This window comes from Hirundo rustica, chromosome 28, assembly GCF_015227805.2.
Source record: "Hirundo rustica isolate bHirRus1 chromosome 28, bHirRus1.pri.v3, whole genome shotgun sequence".
Lineage (NCBI taxonomy): Eukaryota > Metazoa > Chordata > Aves > Passeriformes > Hirundinidae > Hirundo > Hirundo rustica.
The window spans coordinates 394,409-419,897 of NC_053477.1; the positions used below are offsets into that span (position 1 = coordinate 394,409).

Genomic DNA, 25,489 nt, shown 5'->3' on the forward strand with positions numbered 1-25,489 from the left:
AAATCCCTTCATCCTCCGCTGTGGATTTAGCCAGGAACCACTCAGGAAGCTGGACAGGATTCGTGCAGGCAGGAAAGGATGAGATTTTCCCACTTTTCAGGCCAGGTGGAGCAGTTTTGTCTCCCTGGGTGGGAGCCAGACCCTGCCCTGCTGAGAGACAGCTCGGAAAGGCTTTAAAGACAACCCTGCTCCTTTCCTCAAGTGAAATAATTGCTCTGTAAGAATTCCAGGGCACAAAGAGGATTGGTTTTTTGTCTTCTCACACTTTATTTAGCCAGCCTGCATCACTCACTGAGCACGCACACTTCACAACACAGTGCAGGAAACCTTCCCCCAGCCCAAAGGTGTTCTTTGGTTAGAAAAAAAGGCTTTTAAAAAATTCACCAGCCAAAGAGCAAAAAAACCCAGCCTAGCTGCACTCTAGAACGTGTTACACCAGCCCAGGGCCTGCACAGGCCCAGGACACAAATATGGCTTTAATTTTTTTTTCAAGTAATTCCTCTACAGAAGAGCTTAAACTAAACATCCAGCACTGAGGAGGAAACTGGGAATGCCAGCACTCGGAGAAGAGAGCCATCAAGGTGTGCATCCCATGGGATTGCTGGAATTGCCAGGATCCCAGGCAGCTCCTGCAGGAGCAGGGCTGGCTCAGGAGTGTGGATAATCCCAGCTCAAACACAGAGCAGGAGGAACGTGGAAAATCCCAGCTCAAACACAGAGCAGGAGGAGTGTGGATAATCCAGGCTCAAACACAGAGCAGGAGGAACGTGGAAAATCCCAGCTCAAACACAGAGCGGGAGGAGCATGGATAATCCCAGCTCAAACACAGAGCAGGAGGAGCGTGGATAATCCAGGCTCAAACACAGAGCAGGAGGAGTGTGGGGTAATCCCAGCTCAAACACAGAGCAGGATGAATGTGGATAATCCAGGCTCAAACACAGAGCAGGAGGAGCGTGGGGTAATCCCAGCTCAAACACAGAGCAGGAGGAGTGTGGATAATCCAGGCTCAAACACAGAGCGGGAGGAGCATGGATAATCCCAGCTCAAACACAGAGCGGGAGGAGCGTGGGTAATCCCAACTCAAACACAGAGCGGGAGGAGCGTGGATAATCCAGGCTCAAACACAGAGCGGGAGGAGCGTGGATAATCCAGGCTCAAACACAGAGCGGGAGGAGCGTGGATAATCCCATCTCAAACACAGAGCGGGAGGAGCGTGGATAATCCAGGCTCAAACACAGAGCGGGAGGAGCGTGGATAATCCAGGCTCAAACACAGAGCGGGAGGAGCGTGGATTATCCCATCTCAAACACAGAGCGGGAGGAGCGTGGATAATCCAGGCTCAAACACAGAGCGGGAGGAGCGTGGATAATCCAGGCTCAAACACAGAGCGGGAGGAGCGTGGATAATCCAGGCTCAAACACAGAGCGAGAGGAGCATGGGTAATCCCAGCTCAAACACAGAGCGGGAGGAGCATGGATAATCCCAGCTCAAACACAGAGCAGGAGGAGCGTGGATAATCCCAACTCAAACACAGAGCGGGAGGAGCGTGGGTAATCCCATCTCAAACACAGAGCGGGAGGAGCGTGGATAATCCCATCTCAAACACAGAGTGGGAGGAGCGTGGGGTAATCCCAGCTCAAACACAGAGCAGGAGGAGTGTGGATAATCCCAGCTCAAACACAGAGCGGGAGGAGTGTGGGTAATCCCAGCTCAAACACAGAGCAGGAGGAGTCTGGAAAATCCCAGCTCAGCCACGCTTCCAATAAATACCTGTGACCTCCGAGTGGGGAAAAGCCCCACGTGCGAAACAATAAATAAAAAATATTGCATTTTCTATCGGCCTGTTTGGGAGTCAGTCTGGAATGTCGTGGGCTGGAGAGGCCCCGGCTAGGCCTGGCTCCCAGGGGCCCCGGTTAAGCCCGGTTCCCGGAGGGGGCCCGGCTAGGCCTGGCTCCCAGGGGCCCCGGTTAAGCCCGGTTCCCGGAGGGGGCCCGGCTAGGCCTGGCTCCCAGGGGCCCCGGTTAAGCCGGCAGAGCCTCGAGCTCTTTGGGTTTCAGCAGTTTCTTGGCAGCGATGATGGTGTTCTTCATCAGCATGGCCACGGTCATGGGCCCCACGCCGCCGGGCACCGGGGTGATGTAACTCGCCTTCTTCCTCACCCCTGAGGGGAAAAGCTCGGCTTAAGGGCCAGGCGAGGCTTCCCAGCCTAAAGCCACGCAGGTTCTGTCAGGGTTAACGCTTTAGGAAAGGGCTCCAGGTGGTTTTTCCTGTTGGCCAGCGGGGCACAGCCCAGTGCATGTGAAAGGAGCTTAACTGCAAAGGCCAAGGTGGGGAAAAGCACTAAACCAGGCCTGAAAGCACAAGGAGCCAAAACAGCAAAAAGCCAGGCCCAAAAGCACAAAGGTCTGAAAGCACCGAAAAGCCAGGCCCAAAAGCACCAAGCCAAGCCTTAAAGCACCAAGCCAAGCCTTAAAGCACAAGGGTCCGAAACAGCTAAAAGCTGGGCCATAAAGTACCAAAAAGCTGGGCCTAAAAGCACAAGTAGTGAAGCCTAAAAGCACAAAAAGCCAGACCTGGGAGCCCCAAAAATCCAGGCCCCAAAGCTCCAAGTCAGGCCTAAAAGTACAAAGATGTGCAAGTGCCAAAAAACCCAGGCCCAAAAGCAGCAAAACACTGGGCCAGAAGCACCAAGGCCTAAAAGCACTAAGAGCCAGGCCTAAAAGCTGATTCCTAGCACAGAAATGTCAAATCCAGGACCAGGGCTGGAGCAGAGGTAGAGACTCAACTGCTGAGGGTCAGGAGGCTCCTCTGGAGCGTCCCCACGGAATATCCCGGGATGCACCCCCAGAGCTCAGTGACACAAACCAGGCTTTGTCCCTGCTCTCAGTGCCCAAAAAAGCTGATCCTGAGCCTTTCCTCACCTTCAAAATCCACGTCCCCAACCAGCCTGGGCTTGGCCGTGATGGGATCCTGCACCCTGGTGATGCCCACGTCGATCACCGCCGCTCCCTCCTTGATCATGTCGGCCGTGATCAGGTTGGGGATGCCTGGAAACACCACCACGCCCTCAGAGGCGCTCCACATCCCGCTGATCCCCCTGATCCCACATCCCCAGGATGTCCCAACCCGCCCGGGCTCTTTCCTGCCTCCCAAAATAATTGGATTCAAGAATCTCAAGGCTTGGTTTTTTTTCTTTCCCCCAACCTAAACCATCCTGAGAAATGCAAATCTCCCCACAGTGGCACAACCAGCTACTGGTGTTCAGCTCAGGTGTTTTAACTGAAGGGGGGAAATTGAGGTTGGATTTGTGGAAGGAATCTCTCCCTGGGAGGGTGGGAGGCCCTGGGCAGAGGAGCTGTGGCTGCCCCACGCCTGAAAGCACCCAAGGCCAGGCTGGACAGGGCGTGGGACAAGCTGATCTGCTGGGAAGCGTCCAGGGGGTTGGAACAAGGTGATCTTTAAGGTCCTTGCAGCCCGAATTCCGTGATTCCGCGTTCCCTGATAATCTCTGAGCACAGAACAGGAATCCTCCTCAGGGAGTTGTGGCAGGGCAGCCAGGACCGCACCCCCTCTGCAAGGGGGAACCTTCAAACATTCCAGCTGTGGCTCTGTGCTGCTCATTTCCCACCCGCACCGAGGCGGGAGGAGCTGGGGCAGCGCCCAAACCCACCCCAGCCCGGCTGGGCACGGCCCTGGCTGTGCCAGGGAGGGAGGAAGGGCTGGGAGAAACGTCCTGGGGCTCTGGCTGTGCCAGGGAGGAAGGGAGGAAGGGCTGGGAGAAACGTCCTGGGGCTCTGGCTGTGCTAGGGAGGGAGGGAGGGCTGGGAGAAATGTCCTGGGGCTCTGGCTGTGCCAGGGAGGGAGGGAGGGCTGGGAGAAATGTCCTGGGGCTCTGGCTGTGCCAGGGAGGGAGGGAGGGCTGGGAGAAATGTCCTGGGGCTCTGGCTGTGCCAGGGAGGGAGGGAGGGCTGGGAGAAATGTCCTGGGGCTCTGGCTGTGCCAGGGAGGGAGGGAGGGCTGGGAGAAACATCCTGGGGCTCTGGCTGTGCCAGGGAGGAAGGGAGGGAAGGCTGGGAGAAATGTCCTGGGGCTCTGGCTGTGCCAGGGAGGAAGGGCTGGGAGAAATGTCCTGGGGCTCACCCAGCCTGTTGGGGTGGGGTGAGTGCCTGGTTCTGCCAGATATCGGGGGATCCACCCCCAGCCCGGCTTTATCTCCGTCACTGGAGTCTCCCCCTGCTCTGCTCACACTTCCCATGGTCACTCCCACCCCACCCCTGTCCTGAGCCTCCCACACCACTCCTCAGCTCTCCAGCACTTTCCCTCCATGCTCCATTTCCAGCCATGCCACAGGGTTTGGGGTGGATTTTGGGAATCCAAGGGGTGCTGGCACTGCCCAGGGAATGGACACGCCCCCGAGGCTGCCGCAGCTCCAGAGAGCTTGGACAGGGCTGCCAGGGTGGGAATTTGGGGTGTGTGTGCAGGGATCCCAGGGTGGGAATTTGGGGTGTGTGTGCAGGGATCCCAGGGTGGGAATTTGGGGTGTCTGTGCAGGGATCCCAGGGTGGGAATTTGGGGTGTCTGTGCAGGGATCCCAGGGTGGGAATTTGGGGTGTGTGTGCAGGGATCCCAGGGTGGGAATTTGGGGTGTCTGTGCAGGGATCCCAGGGTGGGAATTTGGGGTGTGTGTGCAGGGCCAGGGTGGGAATTTGGGGTGTCTGTGCAGGGATCCCAGGGTGGGAATTTGGGGTGTCTGTGCAGGGATCCCAGGGTGGGAATTTGGGGTGTCTGTGCAGGGATCCCAGGGTGGGAATTTGGGGGGTGTGTGCAGGGATCCCAGGGTGGGAATTTGGGGTGTGTGTGCAGGGATCCCAGGGTGGGAATTTGGGGTGTGTGTGCAGGGATCCCAGGGGCTGGATCCATGATCCTGGTGCGTTCCCTCCCACCCAAACCCATTCCATGATTCCCCCTGGCTGTTCAGGGTGTGATCAGGTGCTCCCTGCCAGGTGCTGTTTCCCATTCCAAAGGCAGAACCCCAAACCAGGAACACCAAAACCGCGGCTTTTTGGCTCAACCAAAGGAGATCCCAGCTCCAAGAGCCCCCCACCCTCAGCGCTGAGACCCTCCCAGAGAGGCCCCAGGACACTCCACGGCCAGGATTCCCAGCAGGAACCCCCCCAGCCCTGCTGAGGCCCCCTCACCTGCGGCTGCCACCACGATGTCGGCGCGGATCGTGTGCTGCTTCAGCTGCTCCTTGGGCGTGTAGCGGTGCGAGATCGTCACCGTGGCGTCACCTGCGGCGACAGGGGATGGGAATTCACACACAGCACCCAAACCCAGCCGCTCCTGTGCATCCTCACCTTCAAGGCCACCCCTGTGCTCCTCAGGAACACTGCTGGTGAAGCCCAGGATCAGCTGTGGAGGGAGAGGCAGGGATTTGGGGTGGAACGGGACATGGAGCTGCTGAAGGAGGCTCCGGGGGATCTTCTGGGTCTGCACAAGCCCGTGACGGCAGGAGGGGGCAGCCAGGGCAGGGTGAGGCTCTGCTCCCAGGGAACAGGGACACGATGAGACAGAACAGCCTCAAGCTGTGCTGGGGAGGTTTAGGTCAGATATCGGGAGTAAATTCATCATGGAAAGGATGTAAAATATTGGAAGAGGCTGCCCAGGGAAAAGGGGAGGCCCCCAGGCCCGGAAGTGTTCAAACCACGTGTGGATGTGGCTCTTGAGGCCGTGGGGTAGTGGTGCCCGTGGCTTAGCAGTGCCTGGGTTTAATGACCTCGGAGACCTTTCCCGATATTCTGCGATTCTGAGATCACCTCGAGGATTGTTTCACCCTGGGCCAGATCCCTGACCAGGGAAGAGCTGGGAGGGCTTTAGGAGGCTAAGGAGGAGAGCTGTGAGGGTCCTTCCCCGAGGCCACCCCGCTCCTACCTCCAGGGCGCTCGTGGCTGCCGTCGGTGTGCAGCAGCATCGCGATCGGCATCCCCACGTTCTTGGACCTGCCCGCCACCACCACGTTCCTGCCCAGCGTGGGGATCCCTGCAGGGGACAAATCACACGGTCACACACTGTCCTGAGCTGGGAGGGCCCTGCAGGGACGGCTGAGCCAACCCCGGGCCCTGCACGGACACCCCGAGGAGCTGCGGCAGCCTCGGGGCCGTGCCCGTTCCCTGGGCAGTGCCAGCACCCTCTGGGGAAGAGCCTTTCCCCAAACCCAGCCTGACCCTGCCCTGGCACAGCTCCAGCTGTTCCCTGGCTCTCTCCCTGTCACACAGAGCTCAGCGTCTGCCCCTCCTCTCCCCCTCCCAGGGAAGCTGGCACTGGGATCAGTGTCCCTCAGCCTCTCCAGATGAGCACCCCAAGAGCCCTCAGCCACTCCTCGTGTGGGCCCAGACCCTGCCCCACCCTCCTGTCCTTCCTTTGGACTCTCTCCAATAATTTACTGTCTTTTTTACATCGTGTCACCCAAAACTGGGTGAGTTTTGAGCTGAGGCCGCCCCAGCCCAGAGCAGAGCAGGACAATCCCTCCCTGTCCCTGCTGTCCCCAGGACAGGACAATCCCTCCCTGTCCCTGCTGTCCCCAGGACAGGACAATCCCTCCCTGGCCACACTGTCCCTGCTGTCCCCAGGACAGAACAATCCCTCCCCGGCCATGCTGTCCCCAGGACAGGACAATCCCTCCCCGGCCATGCTGTCCCCAGGACAGGACAATCCCTCCCTGGCCATGCTGTCCCCAGGACAGGACAATCCCTCCCCGGCCATGCTGTCCCCAGGACAGGACAATCCCTCCCCGGCCATGCTGTCCCTGCTGTCCCCAGGACAGGACAATTCCTCCCTGGCCACGCTGTCCCTGCTGTCCCCAGGGCACAGCTGACTGGGCTCCAAGTGGCCCTGGACCAGCACCCTCAGCCCTTCCCAGCTGCTCTCCATCCCCCTCTTTCCAGCCCACCCATCCAGGCAGGGGTGCCCATCCCGGGACAGAATCCAGCCCTTCCCTGGCTAAACTCCAGCAGTTTGGGGATTGTCCCTCCCTGCTGTCCAGGTCCCCCTGCAGGCAGTGATGGCTGCTCCCAGTTCATGTCACCAGCACAGCCAGCGCTGCTCCCAGCCCTGAGCCCAGGGGATGCTGAGGATGGAGCCCCACAGAGCCCAGCAGTGCCCTGTCCCCAGCCTGGTGCCACCCCTGTCACCTCAGTGCCCGACCCGCGAGCTCTCCAGCAGCTCTCACCTGTTCTCTGGATGATCTCCCAGACGCCCCAGGGCGTGGCAGGCAGCATGGAGTCCTGGTCCAGGCACATCCGGCCCACGTTGAGCACGTGGAACCCGTCCACATCCTTGTGCGGGCTCACGGCGTTGCAGACCCTGCGCTCGTCGATGTGCTCTGCCGAGGGCAGGGAGCGCTCAGGGACCAGCCCAACACCCGGGCTGTGCTGCCAGATGTGCTGCTGCCAGCTGTGCTGCCAGCTGTGCTGCTGCCAGCTGTGCCCCGCAGCTGAACAGCGACCCCGAGTCCCAGGCTGCAGCTCTGACCCAAAAGAGCCTCGAGCTGGAACTGGAACCCCAAACTGGAGCTCTGACCCCAAAGAGCCTTACATTGGAGTTTTGTCCTTGAGCCCAAGTTGTGACACTGAGCTGGAATTAGGATCCCAAACTGGACTTGGGACCCCGAGCCTTGAGCTGGAATTGTGACTCTGAGCCCAAGTGGTGATCCTGAGTCCTGAGCTGGAACTGTGACCCAAGTCCCAGGCTGAAGTTCGGACCCCAATTGGAGCTCTGACCCCGAGCCTTGAGCTGGAATTGTGACCCCAAGCTGGACCTCCGATCCTGAGCCGTAAAACTGAATTTTGTCCTCGAGCCCAAGCTGTGACCCTGAGCTGGAATTGGGACCCCAAACGAGAATTGGGACCCCAAACTGGAGATCTGACTCCAGGTCCCGAGCTGGAATTGCAACCCTGAGCTGGAATTGTGACCCTGAGCTGGAATTAAGATCCCAAGCCCTGAGCTGGAATTGTAATCCCAAGCTGGAGCTCTGACCTTGAACCCTGAGCTGGAATTTCAACCCCGAGCCCCAAGCCGGAATTGTGATCCCAAGCTGGAGCTCTGACCTTGAACCCTGAGCTGGAATTTCAACCCCGAGCCCCAAGCCGGAATTGCAACCCCAAGCTGGAGTTCTGACCCTGAGCCCTGAGCTGCAATTCTGAGCCTGCAGCCCCTTCGGAGTTTGGGGTCCCCAGCGCTCCCAGCTCCAGGCTGCCAGCACGGGGCACTGGAAGCACTCTGCAATGCCAGCCCTGCTCACACCGAGGGTATTTTCGGGCAGCCCCAAGGCCGCACCCAGCTCAAGCTCGCGGTTTGGGAAGCTGATACCCCCACACAGGAATAGATTCCGTGAGCAGACACCGAACCCCTGCAGGCAGCTGGCGCAGAGGGGGATCAGGGCAGGATCCCCCCTGTGCTGCCCCACCCCACAACCCTCGGGAGCCTCCTGGGAATGCAGGGAGGGAACTGAGCTGCTCACCAGGCAGGGGAAGCTGCACCAGCAGCCCGTCCACGGCCGCGTCGTTGTTGAGTCTGCTGATCAGCTCCAGCAGCTCCTCCTCGGTGATGGAGGCCGGCCGGAGGATGGTCTCGCTGCTGATCCCTGGAATCGCCAAACCCACGGCGTCAGACGTTTCCCCACGTTTTGTGGATTCAGACTGCCCCGTTTCGCTGCCTGGCTAAATCTGGGAGGTGCCCGCCGAGGATGGAAGGGTTTGTGCAGTTCCAGGCTGGAGAGACCCTCACAAGTCCTGGGATTGGTTGTTGAGGGTGATTACATGGGGCTGGAGGCCTGGGAAAGGGTGTTTGGGACCCTCCCAGAGCAGGGAGAAACCCAGGAAAATAAAACTACATGGCCTGAGAGGTCCCTGGACACTCTAAAAAAGGGATGTTTGCCTAAAAATCCCAAAAGCAGCTTCAGCTGTTCAGGACCCATGTTAAATGACAACATTTACAGCCCCTGAGCCCAAGCAGGACCTTGGATTGGAGGATGAGGAGTCAGAGGGCAGAGAGGCTGCTGAACAGGGGCTGTGTTCCAGGCAGATGGGAAAAGGAGGCCAAAAATCCTCTCCTGTGCTTTTTATGGCTCTGGAAAGCCGAAAAACCCCAACCACAGAGCTTGAGTAGCCCTGAAGGATCCAGCAGATCGCACTGAACCACGCCCCAGTACAACCGGGCAGACACAAGAACCCAGATTCTGGGTGAAGGCGAAAAGCCAACAGATGGGTGCATCCCCAAAAGCTTCCAGCATCGAGGATTCCAAACCAAAGAGCGCTTTTTGGGAAGGAAACCCCCCACTTACCCACATCAGCGGCCGCTTTGGTTTTGTTGAGGACGTAGGAGTGGCTGGCCGGGTCCTCCCCCACCAGCACCACGCTCAGGTGTGGCCTCCTGTTCCCTGCAGCCACCCACTGCTGCACCTCGTGCCGCGCTTCCTGCCGGATCTGCCGGGCCAGCTTCCTCCCCGAGATCACCACGGCGTCCCCCCTGCAGCAGGGAAGGTGTCACCACAGCCTCGGGGACGGCAGCTGCCAGCCCGGGGCAGGACGAAGCAGGAAAACCAGGGGGAGAAGGCTCCTCTGTCCCCTGTGCTTTGTCGGGGCCTTTGGCACCTCTGTGCTCTGTCACATCCAGCAGCACGTTTTAGCCTCGGTTACATCAAAGCACAGAATCAGAATACTCTGAGCTGGAAGGGACCCACTAGGAACACTGATCCTGGCACTACACCCCAAAATCCGGCCCTGTGCCTCCCGGGAGCGTTGTCCAAACATTCCCAGAGCTCTGGCTGTGCCCATTCCCTGGGGACTGCTCCAAAACTCACCGGGATCTTCCCCCGAGACCGGGCTGCCCTGGGCTCCCAGGGAGAGGGAGAAACACCAGAGGCTCTCGGGGAAAAGAGTGAGCTCAGAACAGCTTGGAGCAGGGTGGAATGCTCAGGGGTCTCTGCTGTTGTCACACCAGGGAACATTTAGGGGTCTCTGTCCCCCTCACGGCAAGGAATAATCAAGAAGAAGCGGTGATCTCCTTCCTTCTCACTCGGGGGGGGTCTCTGCTCCTCCCACCCCAGTGCCCGGGGTGGCGGGGGGTCTCTGTCTCTTTCATTCGGGGGGGATGATTGGGGGGTCTCCATCCTCCTCACCCTGGACGAGCCCCGCTATGGGGAGATCTCTGTCCCCCTCACGCCAGGACACCCCTGCTGTGGGGAGATCTCTGTCCCTCCCACGCCAGGAGACCCCTGCTGTGGGGAGATCTCTGTCCCCCTCATGCCAGGACAGCCCCACTATGGGGAGATCGCTGTCCCGCTCACCCCAGGACACCCCTGCTATGGGGAGATCTCTGTCCCCCTCACGCCGGGGCAGCCCTGCTATGAGGAGATCTCTGTCCCCCTCACGCCGGGACACCCCTGCTGTGGGGAGATCTCTGTCCCCCTCACCCCAGGACACCCCTGCTGTGGGGAGATCTCTGTGCCCCTCACGCCGGGGCAGCCCTGCTGTGGGGAGATCTCTGTCCCCCTCACGCCGGGGCAGCCCTGCTGTGGGGAGATCTCTGTCCCCCTCACGCCGGGGCAGCCCTGCTGGGGGGAGATCTCTGTCCCCCTCACACCGAGACACCCCTGCTGTGGGGAGATCTCTGTCCCCCTCACGCCGGGGCAGCCCTGCTGTGGGGAGATCTCTGTCCCCCTCACGCCGGGGCAGCCCCACACACCCACGCAAGGCTGCCGCGGGATTTCATCAGCCTGCAGCGCCCGGCGCGGCCGCTGGGGACCCGCCCGCTCACCCCGGAACCGCAGGGGCCGAACGGGCCGCGACCCCGGCCCGAGGGCTCCGAACCGGGCCGGGCCTCCCCCCGCACACCCCGCAGCGCACCGGGACCCGGCGGAGCGGGGCGGGCGCCGCTCCCACCTCCCTCCCGACCATTCCCACACAGCCCCGGTGTCCCGGGCCGTACCGGGCGGCGCTGAGCTGCAGGCGGCGGGCGCAGGGCTCCACGGCGGCGCGGCTGAAGGCGCGGAGGGGCCGGAGCGCGGCGGCCATGGCGCGGCCGAGCCTGGCGGGCGGCGGGAACAGCGTGAGGGGAGCGCGGCTCCCCGCCCTCATATACCGCGGCAAGCCCCGCCCCTCGCGGTAGCCAATGGTGATCCGAGCCAAAACCGGCCCGGGCGGGGCTTCGCCTGCGCGGCTCCGGTGGCTGAGGGGGAGCGGCGGGCCCGGAGCTGCGCCCGGCATTTCGGAACGGGGAGCGACCGCGGCGGTTCCAAACGCGATGAGAAATAACACTAACACCGTAAGGTTGGTTGTTTTGGTGTAATTAATGTCACCGCCCAAAGGTGCCCTGGGCTGAGCCCCAGCGCGGGCAGCGGCTCCGGGGGGATTCTGCCCCTGGGCCCCGCTCAGGTGAGAGCCCAGCTGCAGGATGGGAGCTGCTGGGGCGAGCCCAGAGCAACTGCAGCCCCTCTGGAGCCGGGCTGGGAGAGCTGGGAATGTTCCCCTGGGGAAAGGAATGATCCAGGCAGAGCATCACCCGGGGCGAAGCCGACGGTGCCGACACTGGGCTTGACGGCGACCGACACCTGCCGGAGCGTCCCCCGGGGCCAGGACGGCGGACAGCGACTCGGAGGGAGGAGGACGGTGGCGGGACGGGGCGCAGAGGGCGGCGGACACCCGCTGGAGCATCCGTGCCGAGCGGGGAGGGCGGACACCGCAGCGAGCGTCCGACCGGGGGCGAGGACGGCGCGGACAGCACGGCCCCCGGCCTCCCCCGGGGCAGAGCATCCCCCCGGGGCCAGGAGGATGAAGCCCCCGAGACCGGAGGGGCTCAGCCACCGAGCCCGGCTCAGCAAAGGTAAGGACAAAATGAAATGGTCCAAAATCACATCCGGCGCTGTGGCTGAGTTTTGGTTGCCCAAGGAGTCGCTGGCGAGGCAAAGGAAGCACAAAGCCCCCGCCCTGGCCGCGGCAGGAGAGGAGAGAGACACGGACACTCGGTGCCGTGAGGTTCCCGTGTGTCACAACGCTGCCCTGGGCTCCCCCGGGCCCGGCTGTGTCACAGGAGAGCCTCGGTTCCGTGGGGTTCCGTGGCCTGGCGCTGTCACGCTGCCGTGGAATTCTATGGAATTCATGGAACCTCTCATTGTCCAGGTTGAGGAGAAAATTGATCCCTTTTCCATCACTAAGAAATGGATACGAAGAGATGAAAGTGATAGAGTAAACCTTTATTAACAAGCACTGGAAGGAATCAAGTAGGAAAAGGAAGTAACCAATGGCTGGGTATCAAACTGCCAGAGCTCAGCGCCCCACAGCACTGGGAGAGACCCAAAATTCCAGAGGATCCCTCTTCCCCACACACAGAACCCTCCCCATGGGCCTGGGCCCCCCAGCAATGGGGCTGGCAGAGGGTTAACCCTGACCTCAAATGCAGCCCCAATTCCAGACCCTTCCTAAAGGCGCAGCCCTAAACCCAATGCCACGTTTCACGCTGAGGAGGCCCAGGGAGGGTCAGTGTCCCTCTGATCACTCTTCCTCTCCGTCCTCTGCCCTTAACCTGCCAATGCCCTGGCGTGAGAGGGACAGAGGCACCGGCTGCTCTCCGTGCTCCTGGGCTGACTGAGGGGGGCCAGGTTCATCTCCACGCGCCGCTGTGGGGCTCAGCTCATGGCTGTCCTCCTGCTCCTCCGCCGTGCATGGGGCTGGGGCGTTTCTGTTCCTGCTCCCCTCGGGGAGGGGCTGGACGAGGTCGTTGTGGAGCCGAGTTCCTGCTGGGGCCTCTGCACCCCTCGTTAGTGCTCTTCGGCTCGGATCCAGCTTTTCTGTGGGAATGAGGGGGACCAGCTCATCTCTGCCCTCGGGAATGAGGGGGATCAGCTCATCTCTGCCCTCGGGAATGAGGGGGATCAGCTCATCTCTGCCCTCGGGAATGAGGGGGATCAGCTCATCTCTGCCCTCGGGAATGAGGGGGATCAGCTCATCTCTGCCCTCGGGAATGAGGGGGATCAGCTCATCTCTGCCCTCGGGAATGAGGGGGATCAGCTCATCTCTGCCCTCGGGAATGAGGGGGATCAGCTCATCTCTGCCCTCGGGAATGAGGGGGATCAGCTCATCTCTGCCCTCCTGCCCTCACTGGGGTGCCGGGAGGCGCTGCCGCATCTCTGATCCTGCTCACCTTGGTGCTTGCAGAGGGTGGGCCTGGTGGAGCGGAGTTTCCTGGTGGGGCCTCCGCACCCGTGGTTGTTCCTCTTCTACTTGGATCGATGTCTTCTGTGGGGATTTAGGGGAGCAGGTCACATCCGGCGCCCTTCCTTCCACGGGGGTTCCGATCATTTCCGTTCCTTCTCACCTGGCTGCTGGGCTGGAGGAGATCTTTGTGGAGCGGAGTTTCCTGGTGGGGCCTCCGCACCCTTGTTGCTCTTCGACCCAAACCGATGTCTTCTGTGGGGATTTAGGGGATCAGGTCATCTCCGTTCCTGCCCTCACTTGGGTGGCGGGGGGTGCTGGCTCATCTCTGATCCTGCTCACCTTGGTGCTTGCTGAGGGTGGGCGTAGTGGAGCGGAGTTTCCTGGTGGGGCCTCCGCACCCGTGGTTGGGAGAGGAGAGGAGAGGAGAGGAGAGGAGAGGACAGGACAGGACAGGACAGGACAGGACAGGACAGGACAGGACAGGACAGGACAGGAGAGGCGATGCTCAGCTTGGAGACGAGAGGAGCAGAGGGGAGAGGAAAGGAAAGGACAGGCGCTGAGAAGTGCTGCGTGGAGCTGAGAGGCGCTGCGCTGAAGGCGGTGCTGAAGGCGGTGCTGAAGGCGGTCCCTCCTGCATCGTTCCGTGCCGGAGGCGCCTCATCTCTGATCCTGATCACCTTGGTGCTTGGCATGAGGATGTACGTTGTGGAGCGGAGTTTCCTGGTGGGGCCTCCGCACCCTTGTTGTTGCTCTTCGACCCGGATCGAAGTCTTCAGTGGGAATGAGGGGGAGCAGCTCATCTCTGCCATCCTGCCCTCACTGGGGCGGCGGGAGGCGCTGCCTCATCTCTGATCGTGCTTGGTGCTTGGTGAGTGTGGACGTTGTGGAGCGGAGTTTCCTGGTGGGGCCTCCGCACCCGTGATTGGGAGCGGAGAGGAGAGGAGAGGAGAGGAGAGGAGAGGAGAGGACAAGACAGGACAGGACAGGAGAGGAGAGGAGAGGAGAGGCGATGCTCAGCTTGGAGCCGAGAGGAGCAGAGAGGAGAGGAAAGGAAAGGACAGGCGCTGAGAAGTGCTGCGTGGAGCTGAGAGGCGCTGCGCTGAAGGCGGTGCTGAAGGCAGTGCTGAAGGCGGTCCCTCCCGTTCCGTGCCGTGCCGCTCCCGCCGCTCCCGTTCCGCCGCCGCCGGTTTCCAAGCGCTGTGTCAGCCCCGCCTCCCTTGGCGACAGCCAATGGGCGCCGAGGATCAGCGCGAGGGGCGGAGCCAGCGGCGTTCCACTCTGTGACCCAACAGAGGGCGCGGGACCACAGCGCCACCCAGCGATCTGATTGGCCGGGAGCCGGAGCGGGCTCAAAGGGGCGGGGCTCGGGCCCGGGGGGCGGGGCCGGGGTCACCCCGGGATTTTGGGAGCAGCTCCAGGTGTCCCCAGCCCCCCTCCAGCTCTCCTGGATCCTTCCCTTCACCAGGGGAACATTCCCAGCTCTCCCAGCCCGGCTCCAGAGGGGCTGCAGTTGCTCTGGGCTCACCCCAGCAGCTCCCATCCTGCAGCTGGGCTCTCACCTGAGCGGGGCCCAGGGGCAGAATCCCCCCGGAGCCGCTGCCCGCGCTGGGGCTCAGCCCAGGGTACCTAGGGGCTCATGTCCAGCCTCGGATCCAGCTTCTCTGTGGGAATTAGGGGGAGCAGCTCATCTCTGCCCTCCTGCCCTCACTGGGGCGGAGGGAGGCGCTGCCACATCTCTGATCCTGCTCACCTTGGTGCTTGCTGAGGGTGGGCGTAGTGGAGCGGAGTTTCCTGGTGGGGCCTCCGCACCCGTGGTTGGGAGAGGAGAGGAGAGGAGAGGAGAGGAGAGGAGAGGAGAGGAGAGGAGAGGAGAGGACAGGACAGGACAGGACAGGACAGGACAGGACAGGAGAGGCGATGCTCAGCTTGGAGACGAGAGGAGCAGAGGGAAGAGGAAAGGAAAGGACAGGTGCTGAGAAGTGCTGTGTGGAGCTGAGAGGCGCTGCGCTGAAGGTGGTGCTGAAGGCGGTGCTGAAGGCGGTCCCTCCTGTATCGTTCTGCGCCGGAGGCGCCTCATCTCTGATCCTGATCACCTTGGTGCTTGGCATGAGGATGTACGTTGTGGAGCGGAGTTTCCTGGTGGGGCCTCCGCACCCTTGTTGTTGCTCTTCGACCCGGATCGAAGTCTTCAGTGGGAATGAGGGGGAGCAGCTCATCTCTGCCATCCTGCCCTCACTGGGGCGGCGGGAGGCGCTGCCTCATCTCTGATCGTGCTTGGTGCTTGGTGAGTGTGGACGTTGTGGAGCGGAGTTTCCTGGTGGGGCCTCCGCACCCGTGGTTGGGAGAGGAGAGGAGAGGAGAGGAGAGGAGAGGAGAGGAGAGGAGAGGAGAGGAGAGGAGAGGAGAGGAGAGGAGAGGACAAGACAGGACAGGACAGGAGAGGAGAGGAGAGGAGAGGCGATGCTCAGCTTGGAGCCGAGAGGAGCAGAGAGGAGAGGAAAGGAAAGGACAGGCGCTGAGAAGTGCTGCGTGGAGCTGAGAGGCGCTGCGCTGAAGGCGGTGCTGAAGGCAGTGCTGAAGGCGGTCCCTCCCGTTCCGTGCCGTGCCGCTCCCGCCGCTCCCGTTCCGCCGCCGCCGGTTTCCAAGCGCTGTGTCAGCCCCGCCTCCCTTGGCGACAGCCAATGGGCGCCGAGGATCAGCGCGAGGGGCGGAGCCAGCGGCGTTCCACGCTGTGACCCAACAGAGGGCGCGGGACCACAGCGGCACCCAGCGATCTGATTGGCCGGGAGCCGGAGCGGGCTCAAAGGGGCGGGGCTCGGGCCCGGGGGGCGGGGCCGGGGTCACCCCGGGATTTTGGGAGCAGCTCCAGGTGTCCCCAGCCCCCCTCCAGCTCTCCTGGATCCTTCCCTTCACCAGGGGAACATTCCCAGCTCTCCCAGCCCGGCTCCAGAGGGGCTGCAGTTGCTCTGGGCTCACCCCAGCAGCTCCCATCCTGCAGCTGGGCTCTCACCTGAGCGGGGCCCAGGGGCAGAATCCCCCCCGGAGCCGCTGCCCGCGCTGGGGCTCAGCCCAGGGTACCTAGGGGCTCATGTCCAGCCTCGGATCCAGCTTCTCTGTGGGAATTAGGGGGAGCAGCTCATCTCTGCCCTCCTGCCCTCACTGGGGCGGAGGGAGGCGCTGCCACATCTCTGATCCTGCTCACCTTGGTGCTTGCTGAGGGTGGGCGTAGTGGAGCGGAGTTTCCTGGTGGGGCCTCCGCACCCGTGGTTGGGAGAGGAGAGGAGAGGAGAGGAGAGGAGAGGAGAGGAGAGGAGAGGAGAGGAGAGGAGAGGAGAGGAGAGGAGAGGAGAGGAGAGGAGAGGAGAGGACAAGACAGGACAGGACAGGAGAGGAGAGGAGAGGAGAGGAGAGGCGATGCTCAGCTTGGAGCCGAGAGGAGCAGAGAGGAGAGGAAAGGAAAGGACAGGCGCTGAGAAGTGCTGCGTGGAGCTGAGAGGCGCTGCGCTGAAGGCGGTGCTGAAGGCAGTGCTGAAGGCGGTCCCTCCCGTTCCGTGCCGTGCCGCTCCCGCCGCTCCCGTTCCGCCGCCGCCGGTTTCCAAGCGCTGTGTCAGCCCCGCCTCCCTTGGCGACAGCCAATGGGCGCCGAGGATCAGCGCGAGGGGCGGAGCCAGCGGCGTTCCACTCTGTGACCCAACAGAGGGCGCAGGACCACAGCGCCACCCAGCGATCTGATTGGCCGGGAGCCGGAGCGGGCTCAAAGGGGCGGGGCTCGGGCCCGGGGGGCGGGGCCGGGGTCACCCCGGGATTTTGGGAGCAGCTCCAGGTGTCCCCAGCCCCCCTCCAGCTCTCCTGGATCCTTCCCTTCTCCAGGGGAACATTCCCAGCTCTCCCAGCCCGGCTCCAGAGGGGCTGCAGTTGCTCTGGGCTCGCCCCAGCAGCTCCCATCCTGCAGCTGGGCTCTCACCTGAGCGGGGCCCAGGGGCAGAATCCCCCCGGAGCCGCTGCCCGCGCTGGGGCTCAGCCCAGGGCACCTTTGGGGCTCACGTCCAGCCTCTCACCCACCCGCACGGTGCCCATGGCGGGAGCTGTGCGGGTGACATCATTGACACCAAATAAACCATCTCGCCACCTTTCTTCCCTTGTTTAACTCGGCCCTGGTCGCTCTCAGTTATCATTTTTTAGAATCGCGTTTCTTTGGCAAGGCGAGGGCTGGCAGAGCCGGGCAGGGGCGAACAGAAAGGAGGAAAACCCGTAGAAATCAGCCGTGGGAAAAGGGTTCTGGGAACTCCGTGATCCTCTGGGGGAATTTCAGCCTTTGGAAGTGTTACAGGCGCACCGAGGGTGGCTCAGGGATGGTGGGCTGGGGTCTCTGGGGGTCCCAGCCCCATCCCAGGGGTGCCCAGGCTGCTCCCTCGGCATTCCTGTCGGGAGAGCCGCTCTGGAGCGGGGCAATCCCCTCCTGGCTGGAGAATTCCCTGGGGAGCGGGACAGGAGCTTGGGAAGGTGTTGGAGTCCAGGGCATTCCTTTGGTTGCCCTGGAGGGTCAGGGACCTGGGCAGGGGGGTCTGGGACCCCAGCCCAGAGCTCAGAGAGACACTGGCTTTGATTTCAGTCCATGGGAAAAAGTTCCTACACTGAGAGAAGGTTTACAGGCCACAAGAATGTGAGAAATAGCAGTTTAGCTTATCACAGAATGAGAAAATAATAGTTTTACGTTCCTAGCATTGAAGTGAATGGGGACAAGATGGAGAATCTGGGGCGTTGTCTCCTTCTTCTTCTCCTTCTCCTTCCCTCACTCCATTGCTGCATTGGCGTGGCACAAAGTAGTTAGTGAGGATTGGGTCAGAGTAAAGATGACCTTTTTAGTAATAGTGATAGACATTGGTAAGAAATAGTAAATAAGAAATACGTAGTAATTAGTATAAAAGATAAGGACAGCCCAGCTCGGGGGGAGACATGAGGAATCCATGCAGCTGCGAACATCTTGTCGGACTCCGAGAAAATTGTAAGATAAGAAACAATAAACGAAGTATGCAACCTTGAGAAATCTAAACCTGAGAACTCCGTCTCTTCCTTCGGCTCGGCTCGGAGCGGTGCAGGGGAGCAAAGGACCCTGAAACCACCTCAATGTTGGGGTAAGCCCCCGACAGGAAGGGGCTTCAGAGTCAGGAAAGTGGGGAACCGGGGGCTCCTCAGAGTTTCAGCACCCTCCTGCCCTGGAGAGGGAATCCTCCAGGATTCTGGGGCTCTGTGAGGCCGTTTCCCTTGGACACATGGAATTCTATGGAATTCATGGATTCTCTCATTGTCCAGGTTGAGGAGAAAATTGATCCCTTTTCCATCAGTAAGAAATGGATACGAAGAGATGAAAGTGAGAGCATAAACTTTTATTAACAAACATTGGAAGGCAACAGGTAGGAAAAGGAAGTAACCAATGGCTGGGTATCAAACTGCCAGAGCTCAGCGCCCCACGGCACTGGGAGAGACCCAAAATTCCAGAGGATCCCTCTTCCCCACACACAGAACCCTCCCCATGGGCCTGGGCCCCCCAGCAATGGGGCTGGCAGAGGGTTAACCCTGACCTCAAATGCAGCCCCAATTCCAGACCCTTCCACAAGGCGCAGCCCTAAACCCAATGCCACGTTTCACGCTGAGGAGGCCCAGGGAGGGTCAGTGTCCCTCTGATCACTCTTCCTCTCCGTCCTCTGCCCTTAACCTGCCAATGCCCTGGCGTGAGAGGGACAGAGGCACCGGCTGCTCTCCGTGCTCCTGGGCTGACTGAGGGGGGCCAGGTTCATCTCCACGCGCCGCTGTGGGGCTCAGCTCATGGCTGTCCTCCTGCTCCTCCGCCGGGCATGGGGCTGGGGCGTTTCTGTTCCTGCTCCCCTCGGGGAGGGGCTGGACGAGGTCGTTGTGGAGCCGAGTTCCTGCTGGGGCCTCTGCACCCCTCGTTAGTGCTCTTCGGCTCGGATCCAGCTTTTCTGTGGGAATGAGGGGGACCAGCTCACCTCTGCCCTCGGGAATGAGGGGGACCAGCTCATCTCTGCCCTCGGGAATGAGGGGGATCAGCTCATCTCTGCCCTCGGGAATGAGGGGGATCAGCTCATCTCTGCCCTCGGGAATGAGGGGGATCAGCTCATCTCTGCCCTCGGGAATGAGGGGGATCAGCTCATCTCTGCCCTCGGGAATGAGGGGGATCAGCTCATCTCTGCCCTCGGGAATGAGGGGGATCAGCTCATCTCTGCCCTCGGGAATGAGGGGGATCAGCTCAACTCTGCCCTCGGGAATGAGGGGGATCAGCTCATCTCTGCCCTCGGGAATGAGGGGGATCAGCTCAACTCTGCCCTCGGGAATGAGGGGGATCAGCTCATCTCTGCCCTCGGGAATGAGGGGGATCAGCTCATCTCTGCCCTCCTGCCCTCACTGCGGTGCCGGGAGGCGCTGCCACATCTCTGATCGTGCTCACCTTGGTGCTTGCAGAGGGTGGGCCTGGTGGAGCGGAGTTTCCTGGTGGGGCCTCCGCACCCGTGGTTGTTCCTCTTCCACTTGGATCGATGTCTTCTGTGGGGATTTAGGGGAGCAGGTCACATCCGGCGCCCTTCCTTCCACGGGGGTTCCGATCATTTCCGTTCCTTCTCACCTGGCTGCTGGGCTGGAGGAGATCTTGGTGGAGCGGAGTTTCCTGGTGGGGCCTCCGCACCCTTGTTGCTCTTCGACCCAAACCGATGTCTTCTGTGGGGATTTAGGGGATCAGGTCATCTCCGTTCCTGCCCTCACTTGGGTGGCGGGGGGTGCTGGCTCATCTCTGATCCTGCTCACCTTGGTGCTTGCTGAGGGTGGGCGTAGTGGAGCGGAGTTTCCTGGTGGGGCCTCCGCACCCGTGGTTGGGAGAGGAGAGGAGAGGAGAGGAGAGGAGAGGAGAGGACAGGACAGGACAGGACAGGACAGGACAGGACAGGACAGGAGAGGCGATGCTCAGCTTGGAGCCGAGAGGAGCAGAGGGGAGAGGAAAGGAAAGGACAGGCGCTGAGAAGTGCTGTGTGGAGCTGAGAGGCGCTGCGCTGAAGGCGGTGCTGAAGGCAGTGCTGAAGGCGGTCCCTCCCGTTCCGTGCCGTGCCGCTCCCGCCGCTCCCGTTCCGCCGCCGCCGGTTTCCAAGCGCTGTGTCAGCCCCGCCTCCCTTGGCGACAGCCAATGGGCGCCGAGGATCAGCGCGAGGGGCGGAGCCAGCGGCGTTCCACTCTGTGACCCAACAGAGGGCGCGGGACCACAGCGCCACCCAGCGATCTGATTGGCTGGGAGCCGGAGCGGGCTCAAAGGGGCGGGGCTCGGGCCCGGGGGGCGGGGCCGGGGTCACCCCGGGATTTTGGGAGCAGCTCCAGGTGTCCCCAGCCCCCCTCCAGCTCTCCTGGATCCTTCCCTTCACCAGGGGAACATTCCCAGCTCTCCCAGCCCGGCTCCAGAGGGGCTGCAGTTGCTCTGGGCTCGCCCCAGCAGCTCCCATCCTGCAGCTGGGCTCTCACCTGAGCGGGGCCCAGGGGCAGAATCCCCCCGGAGCCGCTGCCCGCGCTGGGGCTCAGCCCAGGGCACCTTGGGGCTCATGTCCAGCCTCTCACCCACCCGCACGGTGCCCACGGCGGGAGCTGTGCGGGTGACATCATTGACACCAAATAAACCATCTCGCCACCTTTCTCCCCTTGTTTAACTCGGCCCTGGTCGCTCTCAGTTATCATTTTTTCGAATCGCGTTTCTTTGGCAAGGCGAGGGCTGGCAGAGCCGGGCAGGGGCGAACAGAAAGGAGGAAAACCCGCAGAAATCAGCCGTGGGAAAAGGGTTCCGGGAACTCCGTCCTGCTCTGGGGGAATTTCAGCCTTTGGAAGTGTTACAGGCGCACCGAGCGTGGCTCAGTGATGGTGGGCTGGGGTCTCTGGGGGTCCCAGCCCCATCCCAGGGGTGCCCTGGCTGCTCCCTCGGCATTCCTGTCAGGAGAGCCGCTCTGGAGCGGGGCAATCCCCTCCTGGCTGGAGAATTCCCTGAGGAGCGGGACAGGAGCTTGGGAAGGGGCTTCAGAGTCAGGAAAGTGGGGAACCGGGGGGCTCCTCAGCGTTTCAGCACCCTCCTGCCCTGGAGAGGGAATCCTCCAGGATTCTGGGGCTCTCCGGGGTCGCTTCCCTTGGACACATGGAATTCTATGGAATTCATGGAACCTCTCATTGTCCAGGTTGAGGAGAAAATTGATCCCTTTTCCATCAGTAAGAAATGGATACTAAGAGATGAAAGTGATAGAGTAAACCTTTATTAACAAGCACTGGAAGGCAACAGGTAGGAAAAGGAAGTAACCAATGGCTGGGTATCAAACTGCCAGAGCTCAGCGCCCCACAGCACTGGGAGAGACCCAAAATTCCAGAGGATCCCTCTTCCCCACACACAGAACCCTCCCCATGGGCCTGGGCCCCCCAGCAATGGGGCTGGCAGAGGGTTAACCCTGACCTCAAATGCAGCCCCAATTCCAGACCCTTCCACAAGGCGCAGCCCTAAACCCAATGCCACGTTTCACGCTGAGGAGGCCCAGGGAGGGTCAGTGTCCCTCTGATCACTCTTCCTCTCCGTCCTCTGCCCTTAACCTGCCAATGCCCTGGCGTGAGAGGGACAGAGGCACCGGCTGCTCTCCGTGCTCCTGGGCTGACTGAGGGGGGCCAGGTTCATCTCCACGCGCCGCTGTGGGGCTCAGCTCATGGCTGTCCTCCTGCTCCTCCGCCGTGCGTGGGGCTGGGGCGTTTCTGTTCCTGCTCCCCTCGGGGAGGGGCTGGACGAGGTCGTTGTGGAGCCGAGTTCCTGCTGGGGCCTCTGCACCCCTCGTTAGTGCTCTTGGGCTCGGATCCAGCTTTTCTGTGGGAATGAGGGGGATCAGCTCATCTCTGCCCTCGGGAATGAGGGGGATCAGCTCATCTCTGCCCTCGGGAATGAGGGGGATCAGCTCATCTCTGCCCTCGGGAATGAGGGGGATCAGCTCATCTCTGCCCTCGGGAATGAGGGGGAGCAGCTCATCTCTGCCCTCGGGAATGAGGGGGATCAGCTCATCTCTGCCCTCGGGAATGAGGGGGAGCAGCTCATCTCTGCCCTCCTGCCCTCACTGGGGCGGAGGGAGGCGCTGCCACATCTCTGATCCTGCTCACCTTGGTGCTTGCAGAGGCTGGGCCTGGTGGAGCGGAGTTTCCTGGTGGGGCCTCCGCACCCGTGGTTGTTCCTCTTCCACTTGGATCGATGTCTTCTGTGGGGATTTTGGGGAGCAGGTCACATCCGGCGCCCTTCCTTCCACGGGGGTTCCGATCATTTCCGTTCCTTCTCACCTGGCTGCTGGGCTGGAGGAGATCTTGGTGGAGCGGAGTTTCCTGGTGGGGCCTCCGCACCCTTGTTGCTCTTCGACCCAAACCGATGTCTTCTGTGGGGATTTAGGGGATCAGGTCATCTCCGTTCCTGCCCTCCCTTGGGTGGCGGGGGGGTGCTGGCTCATCTCTGATCCTGCTCACCTTGGTGCTTGCTGAGGGTGGGCGTAGTGGAGCGGAGTTTCCTGGTGGGGCCTCCGCACCCGTGGTTGGGAGAGGAGAGGAGAGGAGAGGAGAGGAGAGGACAGGACAGGACAGGACAGGACAGGACAGGACAGGACAGGACAGGACAGGCGATGCTCAGCTTGGAGACGAGAGGAGCAGAGGGAAGAGGAAAGGAAAGGACAGGTGCTGAGAAGTGCTGTGTGGAGCTGAGAGGCGCTGCGCTGAAGGCGGTGCTGAAGGCGGTGCTGAAGGCGGTCCCTCCTGTATCGTTCTGCGCCGGAGGCGCCTCATCTCTGATCCTGATCACCTTGGTGCTTGGCATGAGGATGTACGTTGTGGAGCGGAGTTTCCTGGTGGGGCCTCCGCGCCCTTGTTGTTGCTCTTCGACCCGGATCGAAGTCTTCAGTGGGAATGAGGGGGAGCAGCTCATCTCTGCCATCCTGCCCTCACTCGGGCGGCGGGAGGCGCTGCCTCATCTCTGATCGTGCTTGCTGCTTGGTGAGTGTGGACGTTGTGGAGCGGAGTTTCTTGGTGGGGCCTCCGCACCCTTGTTGCTCTTCGACCCAAACCGATGTCTTCTGTGGGATTTTAGGGGATCAGGTCATCTCCGTTCCTGCCCTCCCTTGGGTGGCGGGGGGTGCTGGCTCATCTCTGATCCTGCTCACCTTGGTGCTTGCTGAGGGTGGGCGTAGTGGAGCGGAGTTTCCTGGTGGGGCCTCCGCACCCGTGGTTGGGAGAGGAGAGGAGAGGAGAGGAGAGGAGAGGACAGGACAGGACAGGACAGGACAGGACAGGACAGGAGAGGCGATGCTCAGCTTGGAGCCGAGAGGAGCAGAGGGGAGAGGAAAGGAAAGGACAGGCGCTGAGAAGCGCTGCGTGGAGCTGAGAGGCGCTGCGCTGAAGGCGGTGCTGAAGGCAGTGCTGAAGGCGGTCCCTCCCGTTCCGTGCCGTGCCGCTCCCGCCGCTCCCGTTCCGCCGCCGCCGGTTTCCAAGCGCTGTGTCAGCCCCGCCTCCCTTGGCGACAGCCAATGGGCGCCGAGGATCAGCGCGAGGGGCGGAGCCAGCGGCGTTCCACTCTGTGACCCAACAGAGGGCGCGGGACCACAGCGCCACCCAGCGATCTGATTGGCCGGGAGCCGGAGCGGGCTCAAAGGGGCGGGGCTCGGGCCCGGGGGGCGGGGCCGGGGTCACCCCGGGATTTTGGGAGCAGCTCCAGGTGTCCCCAGCCCCCCTCCAGCTCTCCTGGATCCTTCCCTTCACCAGGGGAACATTCCCAGCTCTCCCAGCCCGGCTCCAGAGGGGCTGCAGTTGCTCTGGGCTCGCCCCAGCAGCTCCCATCCTGCAGCTGGGCTCTCACCTGAGCGGGGCCCAGGGGCAGAATCCCCCCGGAGCCGCTGCCCGCGCTGGGGCTCAGCCCAGGGCACCTTGGGGCTCATGTCCAGCCTCTCACCCACCCGCACGGTGCCCATGGCAGGAGCTATGCGGGTGACATCATTGACACCAAATAAACCATCTCTCCACCTTTCTCCCCTTGTTTAACTCGGCCCTGGTCCCTCTCAGTTATCATTTTTCGAATCGCGTTTCTTTGGCAAGGCGAGGGCTGGCAGAGCCGGGCAGGGGCAAACAGAAAGGAGGAAAACCCGCAGAAATCAGCCGTGGGAAAAGGGTTCTGGGAACTCCGTCCTGCTCTGGGGGAATTTCAGCCTTTGGAAGTGTTACAGGCGCACCGAGGGTGGCTCAGGGATGGTGGGCTGGGGTCTCTGGGGGTCCCAGCCCCATCCCAGGGGTGCCCAGGCTGCTCCCTCGGCATTCCTGTTGGGAGAGCCGCTCTGGAGCGGGTGTCACGATCTGCTCGCACAAGTGGGGGTCGTGATGGTTCGTTTACTGATCTCAGAGTGCAAAACACAACACAGAGGGGATTTCAGCATTAAAACAAATGCACCCTTTATTGATTGACCATAGCAAATGCGATAGAGGGATGTAGAGTGAGAGAGAGAGATAGAGAAAGAGGTAGAGGAAAGGGGGGATATAGCTACCAAACGTGGAGACGGAGTCCTCGTGGTCCGGTCGATGGGTCCGCCCGTCACGTCAGGGAGAGTCTCTCCAAATCTCTGGTTAACTCAGGGGTTTTTATTATAGTCCTCCATCACGGGGGGGGAAGAGGTAAATCTATTGAAGTCATCGAGGGGGGAACAGGTAGTCCATGTTCTCAGCAGTAAGCGAGAGCCATTGTCTTCTTGGTCCAATGATCACGCCTCCAGGCAAACATCTCGCTTCAGTTAAGTCAGTCCCCATCCCTGAATTAGGGTTGCAGGGGTCTCATGTCTCAGTCCTTGAGAGGGGCTTCATACAGGGGTCTCAATCTCAGTCCTTGGAAGGGGGTTTTGATCTCTGTCTGTCACGGTGGTTGCGAAGCCGATGAAGGATTTTCTGTGGGGGACCACCAAAGTTCCCCCAGAAAGTTCCCTTGGCCAAGAGGTGGGGAAATTCACAGGCTGTTGTCGTGAAGCAGGGAGCGTGAGGCAGGTGCAATCTTCAGGTACAGAACTGCCATTACACTGCTCAAAGCCCGTGTACCGTGGCGTGGTGACACAGGAAAATGCACCCGCAGGCGATTGGCAAGCATCCACCTGGAGCAGGCCAGAACTGGAGTGGGTCCTCGGGGTCCTTATGACGATCGGGAGGCAAATGAGGGGAACTTCAGACAGACTCTTACAGTGGGGCAATCC

General features: G+C 61.4%; 3 protein-coding genes across 8 annotated transcripts; all 3 read right to left on the reverse strand.

Moving 5' to 3' along the window:
• Window positions 1-243: 243 nt before the first annotated feature.
• MTHFD2 (methylenetetrahydrofolate dehydrogenase (NADP+ dependent) 2, methenyltetrahydrofolate cyclohydrolase) lies at window positions 244-11,072 on the reverse strand. The gene is made up of 8 exons (XM_040087835.1): window positions 10,987-11,072; window positions 9,341-9,525; window positions 8,519-8,641; window positions 7,229-7,381; window positions 5,932-6,039; window positions 5,199-5,291; window positions 2,922-3,047; window positions 244-2,161 (listed from the first exon to the last, which is right to left on the reverse strand). Exons 1-8 carry the CDS (start codon window positions 11,070-11,072, stop codon window positions 2,022-2,024), a joined length of 1,014 nt encoding a protein of 337 aa, XP_039943769.1. The 3' UTR covers window positions 244-2,021.
• A 1,180-nt stretch (window positions 11,073-12,252) lies between these two features.
• Window positions 12,253-20,817, reverse strand: LOC131378716 (uncharacterized). Of its 5 annotated transcripts, none has more exons than XM_058423746.1 (8): window positions 19,678-20,426; window positions 16,222-16,324; window positions 14,962-15,878; window positions 14,771-14,872; window positions 13,551-14,427; window positions 13,372-13,463; window positions 13,198-13,292; window positions 12,253-12,844 (listed from the first exon to the last, which is right to left on the reverse strand). In XM_058423746.1, exons 5-8 carry the CDS (start codon window positions 14,018-14,020, stop codon window positions 12,815-12,817), a joined length of 687 nt encoding a protein of 228 aa, XP_058279729.1. In that variant the 5' UTR covers window positions 14,021-14,427; window positions 14,771-14,872; window positions 14,962-15,878; window positions 16,222-16,324; window positions 19,678-20,426; the 3' UTR covers window positions 12,253-12,814. The 5 variants fall into 5 exon arrangements, 2 of the variants coding, with proteins under 2 accessions (XP_058279729.1, XP_058279730.1); XM_058423747.1 differs by lacking the exon at window positions 19,678-20,426 and adding an exon at window positions 16,414-16,834; XR_009208538.1 differs by adding an exon at window positions 20,733-20,817 and having other exon boundaries at window positions 13,198-14,427; window positions 19,678-20,389.
• A 666-nt stretch (window positions 20,818-21,483) lies between these two features.
• Window positions 21,484-24,213, reverse strand: LOC131378715 (uncharacterized). Of its 2 annotated transcripts, XM_058423727.1 has the most exons (5): window positions 24,118-24,213; window positions 22,740-23,774; window positions 22,560-22,651; window positions 22,386-22,480; window positions 21,484-22,098 (listed from the first exon to the last, which is right to left on the reverse strand). In XM_058423727.1, the coding sequence occupies exons 2-5, from the start codon at window positions 23,197-23,199 to the stop codon at window positions 21,942-21,944; spliced, it is 804 nt and encodes a 267-aa protein (XP_058279710.1). In that variant the 5' UTR covers window positions 23,200-23,774; window positions 24,118-24,213; the 3' UTR covers window positions 21,484-21,941. The 2 variants fall into 2 exon arrangements, with proteins under 2 accessions (XP_058279710.1, XP_058279711.1); XM_058423728.1 differs by lacking the exons at window positions 22,386-22,480; window positions 22,560-22,651.
• Window positions 24,214-25,489: the final 1,276 nt, after the last annotated feature.